Source organism: Ambystoma mexicanum, chromosome 13, assembly GCF_040938575.1.
Source record: "Ambystoma mexicanum isolate Mex_15411 chromosome 13, UKY_AmexF1_1, whole genome shotgun sequence".
Taxonomy (NCBI): domain Eukaryota; kingdom Metazoa; phylum Chordata; class Amphibia; order Caudata; family Ambystomatidae; genus Ambystoma; species Ambystoma mexicanum.
This window is the reverse complement of record NC_090938.1, coordinates 417,967,043-417,993,577: the sequence shown is the minus strand read 5'-3', so window position 1 is coordinate 417,993,577 and position 26,535 is coordinate 417,967,043. Positions and strand designations below refer to the sequence as shown.

General features: G+C 44.1%; 1 protein-coding gene across 1 annotated transcript; it reads right to left on the bottom strand.

Moving 5' to 3' along the window:
* Positions 1 to 15,205: 15,205 nt before the first annotated feature.
* Positions 15,206 to 16,135, bottom strand: LOC138520398 (olfactory receptor 11H6-like). Its single transcript, XM_069632801.1, has one exon. It carries the CDS (start codon positions 16,133 to 16,135, stop codon positions 15,206 to 15,208), a length of 930 nt encoding a protein of 309 aa, XP_069488902.1.
* Positions 16,136 to 26,535: the final 10,400 nt, after the last annotated feature.

Genomic DNA, 26,535 nt, shown 5'->3' with positions numbered 1-26,535 from the left:
TGCTGATCATGATGTTTTCACACCTGTAACAAACAGCACTTTATGTGTGCACTGGGGATGCCATAATTGTATTGTGCTCTATTGAAGGTATCATAAAACTCACATTCCACAATCCCCAACACAAATCACTTTAAAATGCACCAGTACAAATACATTAACAGATATTATTATTATTAGCAGCAGCAGTAGTAATAGTAGTAGTATTATTATGATAAATATTTCGCATTTAGCAGCTTTGGGAAGCAACAGATCGATTTAGCAGTCAGAGGTAGAAGTACAAGGTGAGGGAAGAAGATCCGAAGGGATCAATATATTGGAGAAAGGGGGAAGAGAGGCATTATTTCACAACAAGGATTGATATCCACTGAGGCAGAGGAGGGTGCACTTCAAGTTGCTTCCAATATGTCACAGAAAGAAGGGGTTCAGACTTAATCTACTGAAAATCAGGAAAGAACAACACATGACGTAGTTGAACAGTGAGAGGAAAATACGATTTCCAGGTCTGTAACTCTGCCAACCCCATCCACTGCTACATATGGCAATAATGCGAGTGTTGATGAGATGATGAAATGAGAACGATTGTGGTTCATCAGAATGCAGGCCGCAATGTGCATTTCAACAAAAAAGCAGTGATACTGAGGAAGAGGGAAATGACACCATGGATACTGAGTGTCACAGGTGGCACAAGAAATACTCCAAGTCTCTGAGATGTTTCAAGGGTTTTTATTAGATTGTTCTTCTCTCTCTCTTTCTCTCTCTCGCTCTCCCCCTCTCTCTCTCTCACTCTCTCTGCCCCCCCCCCTCTCTCTCTCTATTGACTAAAATGCACCTCCTCCCTAACCCAGGCGTCCTTAGCCTCTGGTTAGTAGATACCTATTATTTTATCCTCATTAGGCTAGAGACTAAATAAACAACAGTGCTACAGTGTTAACCTCAAGGCACATGACCTTATCTATCTAATCTCCCTCAGCGACTTCCAAACTCTTCCTACTCTATCATTGGGTCCATTTTCAAAAGGAAAAGAGGATTTTACCACTCAGACAACTCAGTCCCCTTTCTCACACACCCACATCTTCCTCTCACTGACTCTTCTCCTTCTCACTCCTCCCACCTGTTACTTTCCCTTCTACTTTCTCCTTATTGCCGTAGATCTCCCACACTTTCTAAATATCCCCACCACCCTTTGATGTTACCAGACTACTCCTCCCTCCTTCACCCTACTACTCCTTCCCCCACTCTACTACTTTCTCCTCCACAACAATAGTCCCTCTTAAGCATTGCTTCACACCACTACTCCACCCTCCACACTATTACTTTCCCCTCCACAGTACTACTTCCTCATCTACCCTACTACTCCACACTCCACAATACTCAATCACTCTCCTTTCAATCACTTCCAACCACTTCACAGTCATTCCTTAAACTATCTCACCTAATCACATTCATTACTCTTCCACACAATATCACTCTGCAGTACCACAGCACTCACTAACCAACAACTCACCTGCTCCATAAAGACCCTCCACCATCCACACCACTGTCCCTCCTCCTGTTGGTTTCTTGGTCTGCCACCTATATCTCCTCTGACCGCACCCATGAAACCCACTACTTCATGCCCTGATTTTTTTGCTCTCTATTTGCTTCCATTGTTCCACTTCCCCATGGCAATGTGGCCCTATCTATGCTCCCCACCAGGAAGGGTTTGGATACAGCAAAGCTGTTACCGAATCGGCTTAGCCCCACCCTGTTTCCCGCATGGGCACGCCACGAGCTAGCAATGGCAGCCCAGATAGTGCATTGCCCATGTTTGTTTTAGGGGGTCTTAGTCCACACCCCCTAATGTAATGAGTGTGTGTGTGCTGGTCTGTTGCCTCTTCGGATTGGTACATTGTTCCTAAAAGAGATAGAAAGGTTTTGATATGATATGATATGATATGATATGATATGATATGATATGATATGGGATATATAACGCACCTCTACACAAGTGTTTCACGGTGCGACGAGACAGGAAGGGCGAACAGAAGGAAGACAGAGACAGCGATCTTACTAGGCCAGGTGCCATTGAGATTGTGCAAGTGCAGAGGAGGGGCGAAGGGAAACGTGTGGAGGGAAGAGGAAGGAGGCATTGCAGTACATAGGATAACAGTAAAATAAATAAAGACAATAAATCAAAAGTGCGGCCAGCTTGTGGCAAGTGCAAGGGTAAGGGTAGGCACCAGGTGGCAAGTGCTGGTAGGTGGCTGTAGGGATACAGAAACAGTCCCCGAGTGCAAAGATTGCCAGGGGGGGCAGTGCAGGTGTGCAACTGGTGGGGAGGAGACCTGGGCCCAAGGTCAGAGGGTATCCAGGTAACCAGTGCAGTTTCAGTTTCAGACAGGAGATCAGCATTGGAGAGGAGGAGAGAAAGCAGAAGCAAAGAGGAAGGTCTTGATGTGCTTCCGGAACCGGAGATGGTTCTCCTCAAGTTTCAGACTGATGGTCATGTAGACATCCAACCAACCAACCAATTCAGTGTGAAGATTAAGCTGGGAGATGGGCAGCTTCTCCAGGAATTTGCCAAGGAAATAAGAAATGATGGAGATTGAGTGATAGTTAGCCGGGCAGGAAGGGTCGGCAGAGGGTTTCTTAAGAGGAGGGTGAACAAGGAAGTGCTTCAGGTGGGAAGGGAAGACTCCAGTTGCAAAGGAATGATTGCAGAAGTCAGCGAGAGCAGGAGCGGGGGTGTTAATGTGGTCCTTGATGGTTTTGGAGGAACAGGGGTGAACCTGTTTTGACGAGGCTTTCATAGATCGGACTTCACTAGAAACCTTGTTTGGGGAGAACAGGGGAAAGGCAGAGAAGGAGGGAGGAGAGGTGACCGAAGAAGGGCAAGGGGAAGAGCAGGGAGTAGAGGGAGGAGGGTGAGAAGAGGGAGAGGACAGGATGTCCTGAGTTTTAGAAATGAAATGAGAAGCCAAGGCCATGCAGAGGGCCTCGGAGGGGACAGGAGATGTAGAGATTGCAGCAGGATTGGCCAGCTCCTTGCAGATTTTAAAGAGTTCAGCCAAGTTCTTAGATGCAGCAGAGATGCAAGCTTGAATGTGGGCTTTCTTCTTGGTGCGGACAGAGTGCCTGGCCTGGCACGAGACACGCTTGTACTGTAAAAGAGCATACTGGCACAAAAGGGAGGGTGTCAAGAACAAGGGGCTCTCAGCTGCCTCCCTACTCCTCAGGTGAAGGACGGTTCCTGGATTTCTGTCTGGTAGGCCTCCCATTCCATGGTAATGGCCATGTCAGAAGAGGCAGGAAGAGTAATGAAGGCTCACCCCCACCTGTTTTAAGTCTCCTCGAGAACCAGTCTTCTGTCACAGATAGAACATCATTGCACCAAGATTAGCCCAGCCTATGTGCTGTTAGCCCACAATCAAAAATGAATTTGTGTCATTACACAAAAAAGCAGGAACTGAATCTAGCCACTTGTAAATGTGACTAGAAGACAGGGTGCTAGGAGAATGCAGGTGCCAACTTGTGTACCACGTCCCTGCCGTCCCATATGCTGGAGCATCATACACAGACATGGAAAGAAATGAACAGGTCTGAGATGCAACCCTTCCAATACCATAAGATAAGCAGGATACCACAACCAGAGCAATCACTATTATCCCTGACAATACTGCAGCTATGTCATTGCTTGGAATACCAAGCCATACCCATAGTACCTCAGAGATGAATATAAGGGATCCCCTATTGCGCAAGACTTGTCTTGTGGAATTGCTTGAGTGAGGGCATACATATCACAAGTCACATGAAAAACCTGATCACTGCTGGGAAGTTCTTTACCACTATTTTATTCCCACCAAATTATACTCTTACAGTGGAGTTGTGATTGCAGTGGGGCACGTTCTACAGCAGTTCTTAGGCCCTAAATCAACTTTATTATACACATGTGGACCAGTGGTCAGAGCATTGACTACGTGGCAATCGCATCTCATGCAGTGGTGTTTTCGTCATTTACCAGCCAAATAGGGTCCCAGACTTATGAAAGGGGACAGCACTTGTATACAGCTTGGTATCTGGCAACATTTGGCATGCAGGAATTTCAGGGCAGAAGCTAAAAGGGAGTTGCCATCTAGGAGAAGATGGCAAAGGTGAAGGCACAATGGCAAAGGCCTTGACATGCCTAGAATGCATTTGCGATTAGTTGTGGGTGGAATGGATCAAATGTTGTTGCTGACTGATGAGTTGCCAAGACAATGCACAGCCCCTGATTTGGGCATTTCCTTAATCTTGTCATCACACGCTTTATCAGTAATTGTCAGTCTGGGAAAGAAATGGTTATGTGGCCCAGAAGAACAGCTCACATTTCATCGGGCTTACCATGCAAAAAGGTACTATTTCAGTTACAGGCATGTCACAGGTTGCCACTGCACAAACCGAAGACCGTAGTGGCCTCCCATTGGAACTCTACTGTGCACACTTTTGGACAGGTTATATAAGCAGTGTAATGTCATCACAGGTAACTGCAACACTCACTGAAGAGATCTAGATGGGACATGTTTGACACTGTGACAGTAACAGCTGCTTTTGAGAAGGCTATCAAGAGGTATAACCACAGTGCATCCCACAGTGATGTTCATCCTCTGGTGTGCCTGCTTGAGCCGAACCTGTCCAGCATTGTGAAGTCCCTTGCCTTGGCAGATAATGCAGATGCAGCATAGCCGAAATAAACTCAGACTAATTTATTAGAAAAAGATTTGCTTACTAGGAAGAAGTGCATGCTTGTCATATAAATAATGATACTGTATTGGCCTTAAGCCTTGCAGGCCTTGCATGTTAATATATGACACGTACAGCCTAACAGCTGAGCTATAAAGCTTTGCAGAATCCAGCACAGGCAAGCTCTTTTTCTGCATAGTTGACATATCACCAGAAAATGTGAGGTGTACCTTAAAAAAAGTCACAAACAAGAGAAAGCCAAGCATCAGGAAAACAATATTGTAGATGTAGAATCTGATCCAAGAGATGCCACATCGGTACAGTAATTTGGTAAAATAAGACAACAGAAGTAGTGAGGAAAGTACACAACCAAGATCATCATTAAAATCTGAACTGGTGAAATGGTGTGAAATTAAAAAATAAATATATATCTTTAAGTGGGGCATATCCACAGAAATTTAAGAATATGTTCAACATATTTCCATCAAATTAAGTTGAAGACAAGCAAGTATCAAATGAATGATATATGAAGAGCAATTATTTTACACAAGGAAAAGTATTAGAAAACTCATAAACAAGAGAAAGAAAGACACTCAGCAACAATGGAAGAACAAGGCCAACTAAAAATTTAAATTGAAAAATTAAACATAGAGACTACTTTAAAAAAGAGCAAACATGGATAAAATACTAAACCAATTTACTAAAGATTTCATTTAAAGGACGAGTATTCACTTTATACAAATAACATGACAATGAAGGTTCAATGGGATTCCAAGCACAAAGCACGTTTAGAAAATAGACGAGTATAACTCAAAAAACAAAAAAATGCAAAAAGCAGGTTGGCTCACTAAAGAGAAGAGGAAAGTTTTGAGGAAAGAATAAGAATGGTAGAAATAAAATAGTATTCACAAAAGGATCTAATGGCAATAATTCAAAGCAGAACATGAAAACACAGCAATATTCAATTTAATAGGAAACAATGGGCCTCATTACTACCCTGTGGTATGGGGTTAACGGCGCCAGTAGAGCTGCCGGCCCATTAACCCCATACCGCCTCATTACAAGGTCCGCTCGCTGGACCCGCTCAGGATGCCTGGTTTTACCAGACATCCTTAGCGGGTCCTGCGAGTGGCCAAGTATGCTAACAACAGGCCCGTCATTAACGGGCCCGTTGTTAGCATGCTCCCCATTCCAATTGAGTCTTATGTTGCATCAAATGGGAATGGGGATGTACCGAGTCCGGGCTCCCCGAATGTGGAAATACCGAGCCCTCCTAGGTCGGAATGGCCCGGTATTTCCCCATTCAGGGAACCCGGACCCGAGTTTGGGGATAGCCATGCCCACCTCCAAACTCGTAATGAGGCCCAATGTATTTTTAACTTGGTATCTGTACAAAATAAAGGTTGATCATTCAGTACAAATTATTCACATAATTATTCTGAAATCCAGATAGATCAAGATTTTTGAAGCTTTACCAGATAAAGAGCCCTGGAGAAAACAGATACGACAACCAATTTCAGAGATGTCCATCAAATGTATTGAAGCTACTGTTACACTGATGATCCTTGAAAAACATGAAGACATTCTCAATATTGAGAGTTTCTTCAGTGATTTAAACTTAGACACATCTTAAGCTCAAGTTTGAAAACCCAATCAAAATGTGTTCTGTGTCTGCCTATCATGATTCCTGCCCCTCATGTCCCCAGCCCTCCAAGATGTCAGTCTGGAGCCAGGCCACGATCACCTACATGGCCCTCAAGGGCCTCTCCATCCCTCCAAAGACCCACTTGAAGTCAGACTTGGCACTTGTGGCACCAGACTCACTAACTCCATAGGATAACATTGGGGACTGGACTTGTAGTGCTTTGATGGGGACAAGATGGATGCCCCTACATATTCCGGATCCCAGAAATGCATGTGCAGTCTAGTCTTTTGGGTGTGGTTCAGCCCAGAGACACCTGGGATACCCACAGACTATTTAAGCCATGCCCAGGCTGAGAAACATGCTTTGTGTTTTCTGCACCTGCAGCATGACACTCACCGTGTTCGGATCGGTCTCCAGTAGGCCTGCGTCTTTCTTCTGCGCTCAGCTCCTGCAAGAACAAGAACACTGTTAGGAACAGCCTTACCTTGCGGCGCTTCTGCCCATCATTCATCGCTTCTTCTGTTCTGCGGGCATCTTCGGTGGTGTCATTCCCATCCCGGCACGCCGCTTCCTAAGGAAAAGGGAAAAGAACAGAAAAAAGGCATTAGTAAGCATTCAGCAAATCTTCGCTTATTTTTAAAGACTGTACGAGTTTCAAACGCTTACCTGAATCCCAGCCGCTCTGGGGGAACTCTGTCTCTGGAACTTCTCATCCATCTGCAAGAGGGAAAAGACACTCCAGGTTAGCGTGGAAACATCTAGAGGCACCACATACCGTGCTTACTCACTGCATTTCTTCTTCATAACCGGCATCCACCTAAAAGACACAGAAAAAGAACTAAGTTCAATACTAATACGAAAGGGTCGCATCGCGCATCGCGCTCTCACTCACCTTCAGCGCTACTCATCTCAGCAGCACGTTGCCATCCCCGGACGCCGGCCATCATCTAAGGAAGGAAAGGAACGAAGTTAGAGAACTGTTCAAAAGACTCATTATACTTACCTGTCAGACTCTTGCCAGTGAAGTAACTAGGCAGCAACGAGCCCGCATTAATCAACGTGCCCCTGCGCTGAAAGCAGGACGGAGAGCACACTTTCCAAGAAAACAAGGTGAGCTGTGGATCAAAGGGAAGGTTTGGACCCCGGGGAAGAAGGGGTTCAAGCACACAGAGACAATAGGGAGTTAAACTCTAACAATCCTGTGTTTCAGGCCCAGTCTCCAGTCGAGTAGACTCCAGGGAAGGGTTTGAGGTCATAAGAGGTCAGAACAGGCTGAGTGATGTCCCTGTGGATACCAGGTGAGCGTTACAGAACACAAAGCCTCACATCAAAATCCACCTGGGCGTCATGGAAATGTCAGAAGCCGACCAGTTAGCCCAAACCGACCAGTTAGCCCACATGTTGGGGCAGCTACATTCCGAAGTACATGCAGCCAGGCAGGAGACCAACACCCTGAGAAGAGAGCTGATAGCAGCCAAAGAACGCACTGATGATTTAAGCCGGCAACTTCTCCAGTCACAAGCAGGGCATGCACCATGGCCGGGAAGCGTGCCCTCGATGCCACTACCATCAGCCAAGGCCGTTCAGATAACCCTTCCTGGGGCAGTTCCCTTCGCCCCGCCCAAACAATTTACGGGGATCCCAAGAGGTTTGCAACGTTCATGAACCAGTGCCGCCTGCACTTCCTTTGCAGACCATGGGCCTTTCCTAATGACCAATCACAGGTCACTTTTCTGCTATCCTACCTGAGTGGTAGCACCGCGTTCTGGTCTGTACCCTTTGTGGCCCAAGACGATCCTTTGCTGCATGACTTCAGGGGCTTTCAGTAGGAGATGGAAAAGCTGTTCGCCCGTCATACTCATGGGCAGGCATTAGACAATGAACTTCTGTCCCAACACCAAGGGAATCAAGACCTATTAACATACATAGCTACGTTCAATAGACTCGTAGTTGAAACAGAATGGCCAGTGGAGAAGAGAACCACGTTATTTCATCAGGGGTTGCGGGGGGAGCTCAAGGATGTTCTCACACAAGTATTGAACCCCCCGAAAGACTGCTCAGAATTAATTGACCTTGTTGTTCAACTGGATCATAGGTTGCAGGACTAAAGAGCAGATCGAACCAGACCGGACCCTCGCCCCATGTATGTGCGTTCAAAGGACAATATTGCCCGCACAACGGAAGGTTCAGGAGAACCAATGCAAATCAGGGGGGTCAGATCCCCCATGACTAAAGCAGAAAGGGATAAAAGGAGACAGCAGCAGTTATGTCTGTACTGTGGAAGCTCAGATCATTTCCTTAAAGAGTGCCCAGTAAAGCCACCGAGGACGACGGTAGGGGCCACGGACAAGGAAGATACCATCAAGGAATCAAAAACTCCTCAGCCCGGCAAGTGTAGGGGTCCACTTGTCAAGCGAAGAAAGTGAACTGCAGACCTCCCATTTTGCTGTGGTCTTGATCAATCACCAACAACCATCTCGGATGCACGCAGTAAGAGCGTACATTGACAGTGGAGCCGTTGGGAATTACATCGACCAGGATCTTGCGGCAAAGATGGGGCTTCCGTTACGCCCTAAATCAACCACCAAAACTGTTACCACTGTGGACGGCACGGATTAGCTTCTCGCCCAGTATCCCAATGCACTGCAGCTTTAACGCTTCTGTGCAAGGATGGACACCAAGAATCTATCGTTTTCGACCTCATTAAGGCACCACAGTTCCGGTTGATTTTGGGAATGCCATGGTTGGTAGCTCACAACCCTCGAATTGATTGGCGTGCAAAAGAATAGGCCTTTCCCGAGACTTGCGCCCACACATGTTATCACCAAGAGAAACAACCAATAGACACCAGAACCTCCACGCTTGTGACTGTGGCAATCGGCACCCTACCAAGTGAATACCAGGACTTTCAAGATGTCTTTCAGAAAGAACAGGCTAATACCCTGCCACCGCATTGACCATATTATTGCCAAATTGACCTGATACATGGCGCACAAATCCCTTGTGGGTGAATTTACACATTCACGGAACCAGAAAACCAGCACCTGAAGGCCTATCTTGACCAATACCTGGCCAACGGGTTCATCCGTCCCTCGAAGTCTCCAGCAGCCAGTCCTCTATTCTTCGTACCGAAAAAGGAGGGGGACTTGAGAACGTGCATCGACTATCGCGCACTGAACCAGATACTGTAAAAAAACGCTACCCCGTGCCACTGATCCCTGAATTGCTTGATCAAGAGTTAAAAATGCCCAAATCTACACAAAACTAGACCTGAGGCGGGCATATCACCTTGTTCGCGTAAAACAGGGGCACAAATGGAAAACCGCTTTTTGCACCAAATACGGCTTGTACGAATATCAAGTAATGCCCTTTGGCCTTTGCAACACGCCTGCAGCATTTCAATACTTCATGAACGATGTCCGACGGGAATTGATTGATGTCTGTGCTCTAGTGTACATCGACGATATTCTAGTATATTCCGCATCAAAGCAGGACCACGTTAAACACGTCCGATCCATATTGGAGAAACTCTGTCAACACCAGCTCTATGTCAAGCTCGAAAAGTGCTCATTCCACGTCTCCGAGGTGGAATTCCTGGGTTTTACTCTCAGCCCAAATGGAATCCAAATGGATGTACACAAGGTAGATGCTATCCTGAACTGGCCATTTCCAAATTCATTCACAGGGGTGCAAAGTATGCTGGGTTTTGAAAACTTCTACTGCCGGTTCATCCCAGGATTTTCACAAATCGTGCATCCTATCACGTCATTGCTAAGGAAAAGCAACAAAAAGTTCCAGTGGACAACAGAAGCCAAGGAAGCTTTCCAGGAACTCAAAGCAAGATTCACATCTGCCCCAATCTTACGCCACCCTCGCCCTGATCTCCCATACCTGGTGGAAACGGACTCCTCAAGCATGGCTATGGGAGCCGTCCTCTCACAAAAGAACCCTGAAATGGGCCAGTTACACCCTGTTGCCTTCTGGTCATGTAAGTTCACACCCCCTGATCTCAATTACGCTATCACAGACAAAGAACTCCTGGCCATTAAGTCAGCCTTTAAGGCATGGCGGCACTACCTCTTGGGCGCCAGACACACAATCACAGTAATAACAGACCACCGGAACCTACAGTACCTAAAAACGGCAAAGGCCCAATCCTCACGACAACTACGTTGGGCTCTTTTTTTGCTGAATATGACTACTTGATTACATTTTGACCAGGGGTGAAAAACGGGAAGGCCGATGCCCTTTCCCGTATGGGGGTGGAAGAGCAAGGGTATCAGACCCCTGACCCAATAGCAATCATCCCGAGTGACAAGCTCCTAGGAATCACAGCAACCATAACTCAGAAAGAATTACATGAAGAAATCCAAAACCTGATGAGTCCGGAGCAATTACAAGCGTGGAGTGCACAAGGAGAACATTACATGATAAAAGATCAGTTGCCCTACTTCAGGAATCGTTTATTCTTACCAAACCAAGAACTACGAGAACAAGTCATGTCCGGTTATCATGATTCCTTTATCGAGGGCCACCCGAAATCGCTAAAACCCTAGCCAAGGTAAAACAAAATTATGGGTGGCCCAGGTGGCGTAAAGACATTATCCAATTCATCCCATCTTGTGGAGTGTGTACTCAAACCAAGTCACCCAAGCAGAAACTGACTGGGATGTTACAACCATTGGAAATACCAACAGCACCCTGGCACACGTTGTCCCTCGATCCTATTACTGACTTACCACCGAGTCAAGGGTTTAACACTATTCTTGTGGTCGTGGACCAAAAATTGCACATTTCATTCCTCTTAAGGGGCTCCCAAATGCTTCCACTCTGGCAAAGGTATTTCTTGAAGGCATTGTACGGCTCCATGGGTTTCCTTCAGTTTTAGTCTCAGACCGAGGTGCTCAATTCGTATCTAACTTCTGGAGAAAATGCTGCTCTAGGGCCCAGATCAACATCCGGCTATCCACCAGTCACCATCCCCAAACGGATGGTCAAACTGAGAGGACAAATCAGACGCTCGAGCAGTATCTGCGTTGCCTGTTACACCAAGCTGAAGGAAGCTGGTTTGACCTATTATGGATAGCTGAATATGCTTATAATAATTCCCTACACTCCAGCACTGGGCAGACACCCTTTTATACCATGTATGGCAGGCACCCACGTACTTCCGAGTTGGACATTCCTACAACCCTGGAAATGCCAGCAGTCAAAACATTGCACATGACCATTTCTCAAACCTTTAAAAGGGCAGCTGAACACCTACTTCAAGCTAAGAATCGCCAAAAGAGGTTTGCTGATCAACACCGAGCAAAGGCCCCCAACTACCAAGTGGGAGACAAAGTCTGGCTGGCGTCTAAACACGTGTCCATTAAAGGAACCCGAACTTTCTGTCCAAGATACCTGGGTCCATTCACCGTCACCTCTGTGATAAATCCTGTGGCGGTCAGACTAGCTTTTCCGTCAAACATGCAGATTCATCCCGTGTTCCACGTGTCTCTCCTTAAACCTGTTCAACCTGGGACCCGGGTAACAATGCCACCGCAGCCAGTAGTAGTAGCCGGGGAGCCAGAATTCAAAGTCAAGGACATCCTGGATTCAAAGTATGTCAGATCCAAATTATACTACTTAGTAGACTGGAAGGGGTATGGTCCACACGACAGGACATGGGAGCCTTGTGAGTACATCCATGCACCTCACTTGCTTAGACGATTTAATCAAAACCATCCAAACAAACCAGGACCAGACAGAAGAGCCACCTTGAGAGGGGCCTTGGGGGGGAGTGCTGTCATGATTCCTGCCCCTCATGTCCCCAGCCCTCCAAGATGTCAGGCTGGAGCCAGGCCACAATCACCTACATGGCCCTCAAGGGCCTCTCCATCCCTCCAAAGACCCACTTGGAGTCCGACTTGGCGCTTGTGGCACCACTCCCATAGGATAACATTGGGGATTGGACTTGTAGTGCTTTGATGGGGACAAGCTGGATGCCCCCACATATTTCGATTCCCAGAACTACATGTGCAGTCTAGTCTTTTGGGTGTGGTTCAACTCAGAGACACCTGGGATACCCAGAGACTATTTAAGCCACGCCCAGGCTGAGAAACATGCTTTGTGTTTTCTGCACATGCAGCGTGACACTCGCTGTGTTCGAATCGGTCTCCAGTTGGCCTGCATATTTCTTCTGCACTCAGCTCCTGCAAGAACAAGAACACTGTTAGGAACAGCCTTACCTTGCGGTGCTTCTGCCCATCATTCATCGCTTCTTCTGTTCTGTGAGCATCTTCGGCGGTGTCATCTTCTCTTATTTTTAAAGACTGTACGAGTTTCAAACACTTACTTGAATCCCAGCCGCTCTACGGGATCTCTGTCTCCGGAAGTTCTCATCCATCTGCAAGAGGGAAAAGACACTCCAGGTTAGCGTGGAAACATCTAGAGATGCCACATGGTGCGCTTACTCACCGCATTTCTTCTTCATAACCGGAATCCACGCTGAAAACGCTGCGGCACCTAAAAGACACAGAAAAAGAATTCAGTTCAGTACAAATACGAAAGGGTCGCATCGCGCATCGCAGTCTCACTCACCTTCAGCGCTACTCATCTCAGCAGCACGTCGCCATCCCCGGACGCCAGCCATCATCTAAGGAAGGAAAGGAACGAAGCTAGAGAACTGTTCAAAAGACTCATTATACTTACCTGTCGGACTCTTGCCAGTGAAGTAACTAGGCAGCAACAAGCCTGCATCAATCAACGCGCCCCTGCGCTGAAAGCAGGTCGGAGAGCAAACTTTCCAAGAAAACAAGGTGAGCTGTGGATCAAAGGGAAGGGTTGGACTCCAGGGAAGAAGGGGTTCAAGCACACAGAGACAATAAGGAGTTAAACTCTACCAATGCTGTGTTTCAGGCCCAGTCTCCAGTCGAGTAGACTCCAGGGAAGGGTTTGAGGTCATAAGAGCTCAGAACAGGCTGAGTGACGTCCCCATGGATACCAGGTGAGCGTTACACTGCCTCAAGGCAATGCGATAGCAAACTTTTGAAAATGTGTAACAGAGGACATTAAAATGAATAAGAAAACACATTTTAAATATATAAGATACAATTTAACTGATGTAAGCAACACAATCAATATTTGATCCTAAACCCTGCAGATAAAGAAGGTCAAAAGTAGTTGCAAATCATGAGGCACAAATATTAGAAGTTTGGATACAATTAACATATTCAAACTTCTATGAAATAATGAAGAAAACTCAATTGAATAAAATGAAACAAATTGGAAGCCAAATTATAGAGAAGGTACAAGTTGGGGTTATTGGATAAAGATTAATATTATTTTCTTCAGACAATATATTCAATCTGACTAACAATTTACTTTGTCCCGAAAACGCATAAGAATGTTGATAGATTACCACCATGCAGAAAAATGATAAATGAAACAGGTTCACTTACGGAACCATTATTAGAATACAGACATACATTTCTTAATTTTTATCCCCTAGCTCAAGATCTAGTTCTTACATCAGAGACACAATGCCGAGCTATGGGGTCAAAATATGTATCACTGCATGCAGATTGATTTATGGGAAATTATGAAACAGAATAATCATTGATTCACCAAGAATAAAGTACAAACAACACAATTGTTATTGGGGACGTTGCATAGACAACCTTTGATAATATAAAATGGTTTTGTACTAACTCTTAAGAATTCTGTTCCATATTTGAATTAAAAAAAAACTAAATAATTAATCATAAATTACAACAAATGCAAAATCCCATTCTTTGATCCAGAACTCCAGATAAACAACAATAGGATCTAAACCACAATGTATATAAAATTACCATTAGACACCATACTTCATTCCGAAAGCAGTCATCCTAAACTAATTAAAAATAACATGCTTATCTTAGAATTTGTGCATATAAAAGGAACTGCAGCAATGCTAAAGATTATAAAGGGAAAGCTGAAGAACTTAATATGTAATGAGAGAGGCTATAGAATGAAGATTTCTAGAACAGCATTACACGGTGCAAGGACTAACTTTGGTGGACTAGTCTAAGAAATTCAAGAAAACTGGATAATATCTACTTAGATTTATGATCACACAAAGCTTGCAAAACATTGTTTTATCAAAAATACTTCAAAGACATTGGAATGCATTATTATCGGACAAAGAGTTAAAAAAAAATTAATCAGAGACAAACCGAGCATGGCGTATCCCAAAGAGACAACAATCAGCAATATCATCAATCCATGTTTTTTGTAACCAGATCGACAAATGAATAAATAACTTTTTCCAGCAAATCCACAAGGTAATTACAGATGTGGAATCTGTTCCATATGTCCACTAGCGGTGCACAAATATGCAACGCAATTGCCAGACCGTCCAAAACAGAAAATCAGGCAATATATAAATTGCAGCACCAGTTATGCTATATACAAGACTAAAAGAGTATGGCAACGCACATATATGGGAAGTACTATTAGAAAATTAAAAACTTGCATACAGGAATACACCATTGCTTTAAAGAATAATAAAACCAAATACCCAATGGAAACACAGTACAAAGAAAATTATCAAAATTAACATGCCATGAAAATCAAATGCATATATGTGGAGTGAGTGATGCTGACCTTCAGGGTTGAAAGTAGAGAAAAACATAGGAGGCTAAAGGGATATATATAATATGGACACGTGCAATGTAGGTTTGAATCTGGACCATTAAATTGATGCATTTCCATAAGCAACTATGTTCTGCATTTGAAATGATGGAATTGTTTCAAATATTATGCATTATATTTTCCAGTCAGAACTCAGTAAGTCATCACATGTAGCCTACAAGTGTGTGTGCAGAGATGCATGATGGGCTATTGCATGCGTAGCACCTTCCACATGGCTTTTTTAAAATCTTTGCTCCGTAGCGCATAGATCAGTGGGTTTAGCATTGGTGTTATCACAGTATAAAGCAAGGCCACCACTTTGTCCATTGAAAAGGAATGTTTCCCTGGAGGTCTCATATACATGAACATGACAGAGCCAAAGAACATGGACACCACCGTCAAGTGTGAGGCACAGGTGGAGAAGGCCTTTTGGCGCCCAGTAGCAGAGGGCATTCTCAGAATAGTGGATATGATAAATGCATAAGACACCAGAATGAGCAGGAAGTTGCATAGATTCAGCACTGTTGTAGAGATGAAGAAGGTGACCTCTGTGATGTAAACATATTGGCAAGAGAGAGCCATCAGTGGACCTCGGTCACAGAGAAAGTGGTTGATTATATTCATGCCACAAAATGGAAGCTGTGATATCAGAAAGATGGGTACCAGGAACCAGAGGAAACCTGCCATCCAGCAAGAAAGTACAAGAAGCAAGCAGGCCTGACTGCTCATACATTTATGATAATGCAAAGGTTTGCAGATTGCCAGGAACCTATCATACCCCATTATCATGAGGATGAAATATTCTGTCGTACCCAGGGAGAACATAAAATAAAATTGGGCGAAGCAACCAGCAAAGGAAATGCGTTTTACATCCTGCAATAGGCCAACCAGCAAGTTTGGCATGATGGACGATGTATACCAAATCTCCAGAAAAGACAGGTGGCTAAGGAGAAAGTACATTGGTTTTTGAAGTTGTACATCTGCCCGGATGATGAAGATTATGCCAACATTGCCAGTGAGCGTTAGTAGGTAGTCCATCAGAAACAGAATGAAGAGTCCTCGCTGCACCCAGTGATTGCTGGAGAATCCCTGGAAGATGAAGAATGTCACAGTGCTCTGGTTATGTAGGAATTCCATGTTTGAATGCCTTCTGCACTCTGAAAAAAAATGAAACACGTTTTAGAGAAGCCACTGTGAATGTGTCCTATTAAAAACAGCACAATATTTAATAGAAGGTACTAGCAATCAAGATCAAGGTTTGGATATGTATGGACTGAGTGAACAGACTACTGGGAAACTACAAGTTCTCTACCTTCTCTGACCTGTTGCCTGAACTGTTTTGGAGATAAGCAGAGCCTGCAGCATTCCAGTATTCACCTCGTCTACCCTCCTCATCAGTGGATTGAATGAAAGACTGGGCTGTTATTTTTCAGGCACCAGAGGAACCACAAACATGGATTAAAATACAATAGTTCCCTGCAGTCCCTATGCTAGAGAATCTTCCATGCTAGCCAAACATGCCAGTCAGGCTTTGAAGCCAGGACGTGAATGGTCCTGTCTTCCCTAGAGGTTGGCTTGAAGGGGTGTGAAAGGAAAGGGCCAAGAGGTAAAGTTCAAGCTTCTTAGATCCTTTTGGAGGTTGACAGAGGCTTTATCCATACTCTTCTTTGCAACCTACTTAGACCATCAATTGATCATGAGGATTGGCTGGTCCTACAACAAAGAATCGAGAGGCGTTACAAAGATAGCTTCCAATGTATACACACTCTGGGCATAGTTAAACAGCTTAAGTGTGAACTTTTGAACTGCCAATCTACAGTGAATAATTACTTCCTAGCTCATGAGTTTTAATTAGGCCATATTCTAGACCTGAATGCCTCACAGAGAGATAACTGGGTGACCATTAACTTCCTACTATCGCTTCCTTGGAACCCCAAACTATGCCATTGTATTGGTTAATGGTAGGTGTGGGATAGGATGAGGGGTAGCAGTCAACACCCATAAACATTGGCCAAGTTACAAGCTGCATTGGCCTATGCCTGTCAACAATATTTAGTTACTAGCATTTTAAATCCATACATTTGTAAATAGCACAATTATATGTGTGTTATGCTACTTTCCTCTGCACCGTTCAATGCAACACATAGATCAGTGAAAAGTCCTGCTTGTTTTTTCTTTCCATGCAGCAGCACCATATCCTTCTACTGGGAGGCTTCAACCTACACCTTACTTTTCCCAATGCTCCTCTCATTTGCAGATTTCAAGAACTCTGGGAAAACTTCAATCTTGACTATAGTTGTCAAGGAGCCACAAAAACACTCATGGGTGTATTCTCAACCTTGTCACCCGTAAGGGAATGGAGGGCGATTCTGCCCCCCCCCCTCCGCCCTCAGTTTCGCGTACATGGTCAGATAATTGCTTCCTGACATTTGTGATTCAGATTCCCCTCACTAAGCCAATCAATCTGCGAATCTATGGCATTCATGTATTTTGTTCTAAAGAAATCCTGGTAGAAACTCGGGCCCCGCAAAAACCTCTAAATCAGCATGTTGTCCAATGATTTAAATAAGAGAGCACATCTCCACAATAAGACAGCAACACAGGCATGCCATGCACTTTATCCTATGAAAGTGTGTAAAACCATGAAATAACCCTCCCATTGATTTTTAAATGAGCTTAAAATACTGAAATCTACCACCAGAGACGTGAAGACCAAATTTCAGAAGACATACTTGGAAACGGATAAGATTACCTATAGAATTAACCCTACCCTGCCTCTCAAAATCCATTTACATGGCTAAACAAGGTTCACTGGTGTTTCTGCAGAGGCAGAGAACTATTTAGACACACAAACCTTCTCCAGTACCCCAGCTCTTCGTAAATCTATTACTCACTGTAACAAATAATGCAAAATACTCCTTACAGTTTTTTAAAAGGAAACCTCCAATATGAAGGGTTCCTCTTCTGCATTTGAAATGCAGGAGGGCGGACCTGTAAATCTTGACCACCCCATACTGGATGCAAGATGCCACTTGGGTTATGTTTTTCCCACATCTCCCACAAAAACGATTTAATTCGGAATTCTGAGCCAACCAACTATATTGCCAACACTTGCCCTTTCCTCAATTATAAGGGAATTCCTAGATTTGATTGTTGGGGGAATTGGAAATATCATCAACACCTCTTTGAGGGAAGGTATCTTCCCCTCAAGTTTTAAGTTTATTTTGATATGCCCTCTTCTTAAGAAACCTATCTCGGACCCTCTTGACTTGTTAAATTTCAGACCCATCATTTTCAGACAGGAGCAGGGAATGGATCGTAAGGCTGTTTATTTAAAGAACAAGAATGGTTGCTCTTCTTTCTGTCTTGCTGCCTAACTTGGTACCTCTAGCCCCTTGAGCTTCTTGTGTCATTGTATTCTTCTTGTATTATTTGCTGAACAGTCTGTGTGATCTTCAAGATTATTCTTTCTACTGATTACACATGATTTTATTGTTGGGTTGTTATCCTTTCTTTGTGCACAGGCTAGAGACCACACCCGAAGAAGGAACTTTATGGGTATGAAATGCATTGGACAATTGGCATCTGCCGTTATTTTAATACATATTTATATTTACCACCTGAATATGCTTGCAAATTAATGTTGATTATAAGTACAAGCATTTAAGTTGCATTTCCATATTGTAAATAATCAACACAATTTATTATGCAATAGTGTGCTGCCCTTATCGTGGGTTTATGCCCAGGTCTTTGTTGCTGGCACATTTTGTACACTGTGTGCGGGGGTGTTTTGAGGGCATGCACTTTGGAATGTTACTATTGAATGTATAGGGGTTTATGTAATGAATACTAATATATGCAGACTTGTGTTCACCGACCCAACACATTTGAGACCCATCTCAACTGTCCCCAAAGAAGATTCCAAAACACTTTGGCTTTGCAGTTGCAACCTGTATCATATCATCCTGATTTACCCACTCTGAACAGAACTGCAGTCTTGAATATCTTTCACATGATTGTCCCATTAAGAGGAGTATCTTCTGGAGATATAAGGATTGTCGATCAGGTCGAAAATATAAAAGAATATATCACTAACATATGGTTCCCTCTTAATACTTCACTAGACTTTGTACCGAGTTATGAGGATGAATTATATAGATTGGGGTACACATGCAAAGTAGTAATGCTCCCCCAAATAAAATCTCGGGCCGTATTATCGGAGCCTAAAAATATAATTAAAATAGCTCAGAAAAGAAGTGTGCTAATCGCACCACCATTGAAACTCAAGTGCGACTCAGGAACATAGGCAACAGGCTCCAATACGATATCTGCCCCCAAGTTCAGTAAATATACCAAACAAAGGAACTGGAGAGATCTTAGACACCCTCTGGGATGGATATTGGCAATGGTTACCATCAGCTTTTAAAACCCACTTCTCTTCTCTGCCTCGATGACACTTACCTGTTGTACTCTTGTAACATGAGAGGATTTGTACATATATTTGGTGAGGATGGCCTGGTCGCCAATATTAAGATTTGTATGTTAGTGGCACTGATAGAAATGTGGCTTGTAGAGAACATACAAATTGATGGATGGACTACGGTGCACCAACCGGCCATTAAGGGACATAGAGGGTGTCCTAAGGGTGGGTCACTCATTTCTATGAAGCAGCCCTGGAATATAGAAGTACTTAAAGAATGCACTAACATCATACAGGCAGTATTTGTCATCCATGGTACGTGGAAGTTATTAATTGTAAATAAATGTGATCCACCAAATCACATTGAAACAACAGCAAATAAAAAAACGGTTGAAACATTGATTAAGAATTACTCCCATCTCTATCCAATGTAGTTAATGGGAGATTTTAATGCCATAATTGACATTATGAAACCAGATCTCACTGTAACATTGATATCAACCCCAGTGAACTGGGTTAAAATAAATCGCCAAGGCAAAACCTGTGTTAGAATTCTGGAAGAACATAGTTTTCTGATGTTAAATGGCTACTGTCTGGTTGATGCCCTCTCAAGCTCTTCACTCCTCTACCTCTAACTCCCTAAGGGTCAGTTGTTTTTCAAAGAAACAAGCTGGGGGAGATCCCTATCTTCGGCTGGGGCCTCCCTCTGGAACAGCCTCCCTGCCACTCTAAAACCTGAGGAGAACCATCTCCGGTTCCGGAATCACCTCAAAACCTTCCTCTCTGCTTCTGCCTTCGCTCCCCTTCTCCCCTGCTGATCTGCTCTCTTGGCACTGTGCACCTGGCCACCCTCTCTCCCCTGGGCCCAGTTACCTTCTCACCCTGCCACCTTCCTGCACTGCCTCCTGGCCACCCCTTGCACTGGGGACTGTATCTGTACCCATACAGCCCCCGCCCCCATTTTTCTTCTTTTCTGCACTTATTCAGACTTACCCAGTCTGCTGTCTTAAACACAGCACTTGCCACTTGCTGGCTGCACTACCACAGTTTGCCTCAATGTTCTATTAATTTTATTTATCTGCGCTCCTCGGAGTCTACACTTTCCACTCTCCCCCTTCCATGCAGTTTTTCCCTTTTCCCTTTCCCATGCACTTGCACGTTCTCAATGTCACTGGGCCTAGTAAGATCATTTTTATGTTGTGCTGTGTTCTCCCTTGCCTAGTCGCGCTCTGAAACACTTGTGTACGAGCGCGATACAAATAAAATATCATATCATATATATCATACACTTAGTGGGCAAAAGCTCCACGACTATAGACTACATATTTTTCAATAGGGATGGTTTATCACTAATAGAGGACATGGGAATTGTACCAGGTGAAGAGAGCGCCAATTTCCCTTTGTGTGTCCTCATTATGCCCTTTGACACATCAAACCTGTTCCCAGTCTACGATGAGATTGGCAATATCTTCCTTAATAATGGACAAAACCGTATTCAGTTGAGCGAGAAGAATGTGACAAAGGGTAATCTAGTGGCAGTATGTCATCTTACTGTATTCATACAACAATATGATGAACCAAACACCATTACAAAAGATGGGATCATAAATGTGTTTCACAACTATTGAAGAAAATTGTTGACAGTTGTGTCTCTAGGAGTATGTATAAAATGACTTGTGAACGCTCTAATATTTATATGAATAGGAGATTATGTTATGAAAAAAAGATTGCAGAAGCAAAAAAAACAAATGCGAAATATGATAGCATCTGTATTGGTATCATTGTGAGTAAAAAGACTGTCACTTATGTAAAAAGTGTATAGCGCTCATACCAAAATTGGTTGAAGACTTACAAAAAAATGGTGAGGCTGAACACCGGAAACTTATAGAATTTCTCACAATCAAAAGTAATAATACTGAAGTCTGTCAGGTAATACAGGCTTCTAAAAAGAGAACGGCCGATCAACTGTGTACCCGAAACAGATTGGGAATCACATATTGAATCCACCTTGGGAGTTTTCTATCCAAACGAGGTTGCAGTTGATATACCCAATAGCAGCTGGACCTGTTGGGCATCTAAGATTGGCATCCCAAAAAGGATTGAATGCCTGAATAGTTTGCGGCCAGCGGGTCCCAATGGGGTTTGTAATAATCTGATAAAATCTTCCCCTGCTAGTTGGGCCCATGCACTTTCCATCTTATTCCATGAAATTGGTTGTAAGGGTGTGGTCCTGGCGACATGGCGGAAGAGCAATATTTTACTGGCATACAAGAAAGGAGCATGGACTAATCCAGTAAACTATCGATTGCTGGCAATTCTTGATATACTGGCTAAAATGTTTGTAAGGGTGCAATTAGTGGAACTTAACAACTGGATTCTTGAAAATAAGATCTTGCCTCCAAACCAGGATTTAGAGCATAATCTAAAACTGCTCAAAACATTATCATTTTGACTTCAACTGTAGAATACGCCTGGAGGAGGTGTGAATCAAATGTGTTTTACGCATACATCAATGTTAGTGTAGCATTTGATTTAGTGAATAGGAATAAACTGTGGTCAAAATTAGTCAAGTGGAAGATTGATGGTAAAGGGAGACTTTCCAAATCCATCCATACCTATCAAGGAGTTAAACAAGGGTGCATAGTTGCGGAAAAGCTATTTCATCTTTATTTGGCAGATCTCAATAACCACCTTGCCGGTTTATTGACGTGTCTTGTAAAGGTGGGAACTATAGTTCTGAATTGGCTCGCATACGCCAATGATTTGGTATTACTAGATCGTACCCCTTATGGACTACAAACTTCTCTCAATGCTTTATCTGAATATGAAAAAAGTAATAACCTAATGGTCAATATAGCAAAAAGCAAAATAATATTTTTTCACACAAGTGAACTGTCATTAAAAAACATATTTGGACATATGATGGTGTATCTTTGGAACAAGCGGGACATATAAAATACCTTGGTCTACATATTGATGACAATCTGAATTGGAAGAACCATTAGAGTGAAACAAAATGTAAATGTTTAAAAACAGTAAATAGCATTAGCATATTTATTGGAACAATGTGGGTTTTTCTGCTCAAATTGTATTGTCACTTTACACTGCGAGAGTAAGACCAATGTTAATGTATGTTGCTGAGATTTGGGGACAAAATTATCTACATGAATTGCAAAAGTTTCAGGCACTTATATTGCTCAAATTGTTTTGGCTGCCACAAAATGTTTCAGTGGAATACATTCTACTTGAATTTGGTTTGCAGAGTATTGTCACTGATTTTTTATTGTAGAACAGCGATGTACTATGATGGATTGTATGGATTAGATACTAACACTATTGCTGTACATTTTATTTCAGCATTTTTACACAGATAACTGCTTGAATGAGTACATTGGGGAAAATGATGTCTTTGCATAAAACATTGCGAGACACCTTTGAGAGCATCCCCGTACTTAGGAGAGTACAAGTGTTTAAATCTTGCCTGAAAAATAAGTGCAAGGAATTTAGCACAGAGATTAGCATTGTACAACTTGCTACTCTTAGCAATAGTAGCAATAGTAGCAGCTACCTGACCTATAAAATGCAACACGTTTCATCTCCGGTTTACATCACAGCATTTCCCTGTCCAAAGATATTTTGCCAGTACATTTTAATGAAATTTAATAGCAGTGAGAAATAAAAGGTGCAAAACCGGGGATAAAATGAGTAGAAAGGTGGTGTTGCCTATGTGGAGAACACAAAATAGAAATGCTCAAACACTTGCTGGCCGATTGTCTAAGTCTAAGAGAAAGTTGTTTAAAATCATATCATAATCATTATATTTGCAATGTTTTAGCTATGGTCTAGAAACATGTTATGGAAGGCAATGACAGGAATTTTATATTTTATATCTTTAAGATTTATTGGAGGTGTAATGATATTTGAAAGGAGTTATCAAATGGAGTTTTATGCTGAATATATCTAATACTTCTTGCATTTTTGATGCAAAACTGCTCCAGTGGAATGCATTAGTTAGGTTTTATGATTCTAAATGTGTAATGTTGTGTATTTTTTTTTAAAACTTTTATTTTTGGTGGCAGAGGTTACTTGGAACAACATCAAGGTAATAAGCAGAAATGAGAAACAGTAAGTGGAGCAATGCATAAGCTGTTATACATCATCACAGTAATGTCAGAAAATGATCACACAATACACATATGAATATAAGTTTATGTTGTAGTGTTGGACACTGAGGGAGTGGGGGATGAGCCAGAGCCGGGTGTGTCTTCACTACGACTGTTAAGGTACGAATTGAATTCTACCCAGATGTTCTTGGGTCGAGGAGTGATGGGGAGCATGGATATAAATTCCTCCTCACAGTTCCGTGACCAAGTAAGCATATGGAGCCATTTCTGGTGGGCCGGGGGGAGGGGACTTTTCCAGTTTTGAAGTATGCATTTTTTGGCTATCATGCACCCAATATTAAGAAACTTAGCCAGGCGTCTGGTGTCATCCGTTTTCCAGGCTCCAAAGAGGACTGCTAAAGGGTCAGGGTCAATCACTGTGTCAGTAATAGCCGTGAGGGTTACTAGAATGCTTTCCCAGAACCCCAGCAATTTGTCACAGGACCAGAACATGTGTAAATGGTCAGCTCCCGTCGCTCCGCAGCGGGGGCAGAGTAGTGGCGTGGCCCGGGTGAACCTCGAAGTCCTGTGTGGAGTGTAGTAAAGTCTAGTTTAAAAGTTTGTACTGCATGGCACGAAAGCGGAAATTGAGGGAGACTTTCTGAGTGTGTAGGCACATATCTCCCCAAACCCTGTCCGATATTTCTAGATCTAATTCGCCAGCCCATTCATCACGTGCCCTGAGAGTGGGAGTAGGGGTAGCCTCCTGTAGGATCTTGTAGAGTGATGAGACTACTCCATGGGCACCTCCACAATTGGCAATACATGCAATGGCTAAGTTGTCTGGGGGCTCATCGGGGAATGTGGGCCATTTGGTGCGAAACGCAGCTCGCAGTCTGTAGTATTGGAGGGTCTCCAAAGCGGACCGGGTGTGCCCCGGTTTCCAAGTTTGGGGGTCGATGAACCTGCCCTCGGGGTAGAAGTCTGTCAGTGCTTGGTAGCCCAGCGTCCCCCAGTGTCGGGCCAATGCCGCATCATGAGTGGGTTCTAAGCCGGGGAAGGCCCACACAGGAAGCCACTTGTAGTACGGAGAGGCTTCAGATGACTGAAACAGCAAGCGAGCCCAGGCTTGAAGGGTCGTGCTGATTGGATCAATGGGAGAGTCAGGTATGTAGTGCCAATGTAGTATGAGGGACATTAGGTTGACACCAGCAGCTGCCAGTCGTTCCAGTTTGATATGGGGACGCGCCGGAGTGCCAGGGTACCAGTGAGTGGCATGTTGGGCCTGGGCCGCGGACCAATAAAGTGACAGGTCTGGAGCCGTGAGTCCCCCTTGTCTATATGGGAGTGCCATGTCCGTCCATTTTTTGCATACTGAGCCAGAGTGCCAGAGGAACTGTGCACATAGTCCGTGCAGTCTAGTAAAGTATTGCCTCCCGGGCCATACGGGGACGTTGCTAAACGTGTATAGAAGTTTGGGGAGTAGGATCATTTTAATGAGGGAGAGCCGTCCAGCAATGGATAGTGGGAGGGCACACCACCGTAGGAGTTTAGTCTCAGCTATTTGTGATATCGCAGAATAGTTATCGGCGATGAGGGTGGATTTGTCTAGCGATATTTGCACACCCAGGTATCGAACACCATTCGGTGACCAGCGGAGGGGGTATTCAGTGGTGGGTTGCTGGGTGGAAGTAGTGAGCGGGAAGATCTCTGATTTGGAATAGTTAATAGTGAAACCGGAGTGGGTGCCAATGCGGGTGATGTCCCTTAGTATGGGGTCAAGGTGAGTTGCAGGGTCTCTGATGTACAGCAAAACATCATCCGCATAGAGAGAAATCATTTCGGGACTATCTTCCAGTCTTATTCCCTTGCGGGCGTGATGGGCACGTACATAGTCTGCCATCGGTTCTATTACTAGGGCAAATAGAATAGGGGAGAAGGGGCATCCCTGTTGGGTGCCCCTGAAGAGTGTGAAGAGGTCAGAAGTCAGTCTATTGGTTCTAACCCGCGCCACAGGAGAAGTGTACAACAATTTGATCAACCTAATCATGTTTGGGCCTATGCCCATGGTCTCCAGCACTAGCCATGTGTATTTCCAGGAGACCATATCAAAGGCCTTCTGGGCATCAAGCGTGACCGCCACAGCTTGTACATTTTGATCAATGCGGGACATCACGTTGAACAATCTCCTGATATTGTTAGAGGTAGATCTTCCGGGTACAAAGCCGGCCTGGTCTTCATGAACTAAATACGTCATAATGCGCAGGAATCGGTTAGCTATAATTTTTGCGAAAATCTTTGTGTCAAGATTTATAAGGGAGAGGGGTCTGTAGGAACCACATTCATTGTCAGGTTTGCCAGGCTTGAGCAGCACGGTAATGGCTGCTTCGCGCATGGAGAGGGGGAGGATAGAGGCTCGGAGCGGCTCGTCCCAGACCTCAAGCAGCCTGGGGGCGATTATGCCGACATGCTCTTGGTAGAAAATGGCAGTTAGGCCGTCGGGTCCCGGGGCCTTGCCTTTGGGTAAGTCAGAGATGGCTGTTACAATTTCATCTAGTGTGATTGGGGAGTCCAGTTCGTCACAAGTAGCGGAGGAGATCTCTGTGGTGGGGATCTGGTTGAGGAGCTCGCGCATATGTTGTTCTGTGTGTTCAGCGGGTTGAGAGTAGAGGGATCTGTAGAACTCAGCGAACGTGTCTAGGATTTGTTGGTCAGCCCATTGTGCGTTGACCTGTTTATCTTTAATAGAGGTGATCTGCGTCCTGCCAGATTCCCACTTTAATAGCGTCGCTAATGTTTTCCCAGGCCTGTCTCCCTCTCCATACTTCCTGGCTGCCTGCGGGCGGGTAAAGTATTGTGTGTCACTGACGGCTAGCTTGTTGTATCCCTGGAGTTCATCAGAGACCTGAGCAAGTATGGCAGGGTCCGCCCCAGTGGCACATTGTAGTTCCAATTGCTTCAATTTAGTTTCAGATCGACCCAATGCGGCTCTGATTGATTTCAACACCCCAGCC

Bases quoted from the DNA above. Each gene is read 5' to 3' on its own strand.
- LOC138520398 (XM_069632801.1), bottom strand. From the start codon at position 16,135: ATGGAATTCCTACATAACCAGAGCACTGTGACATTCTTCATCTTCCAG.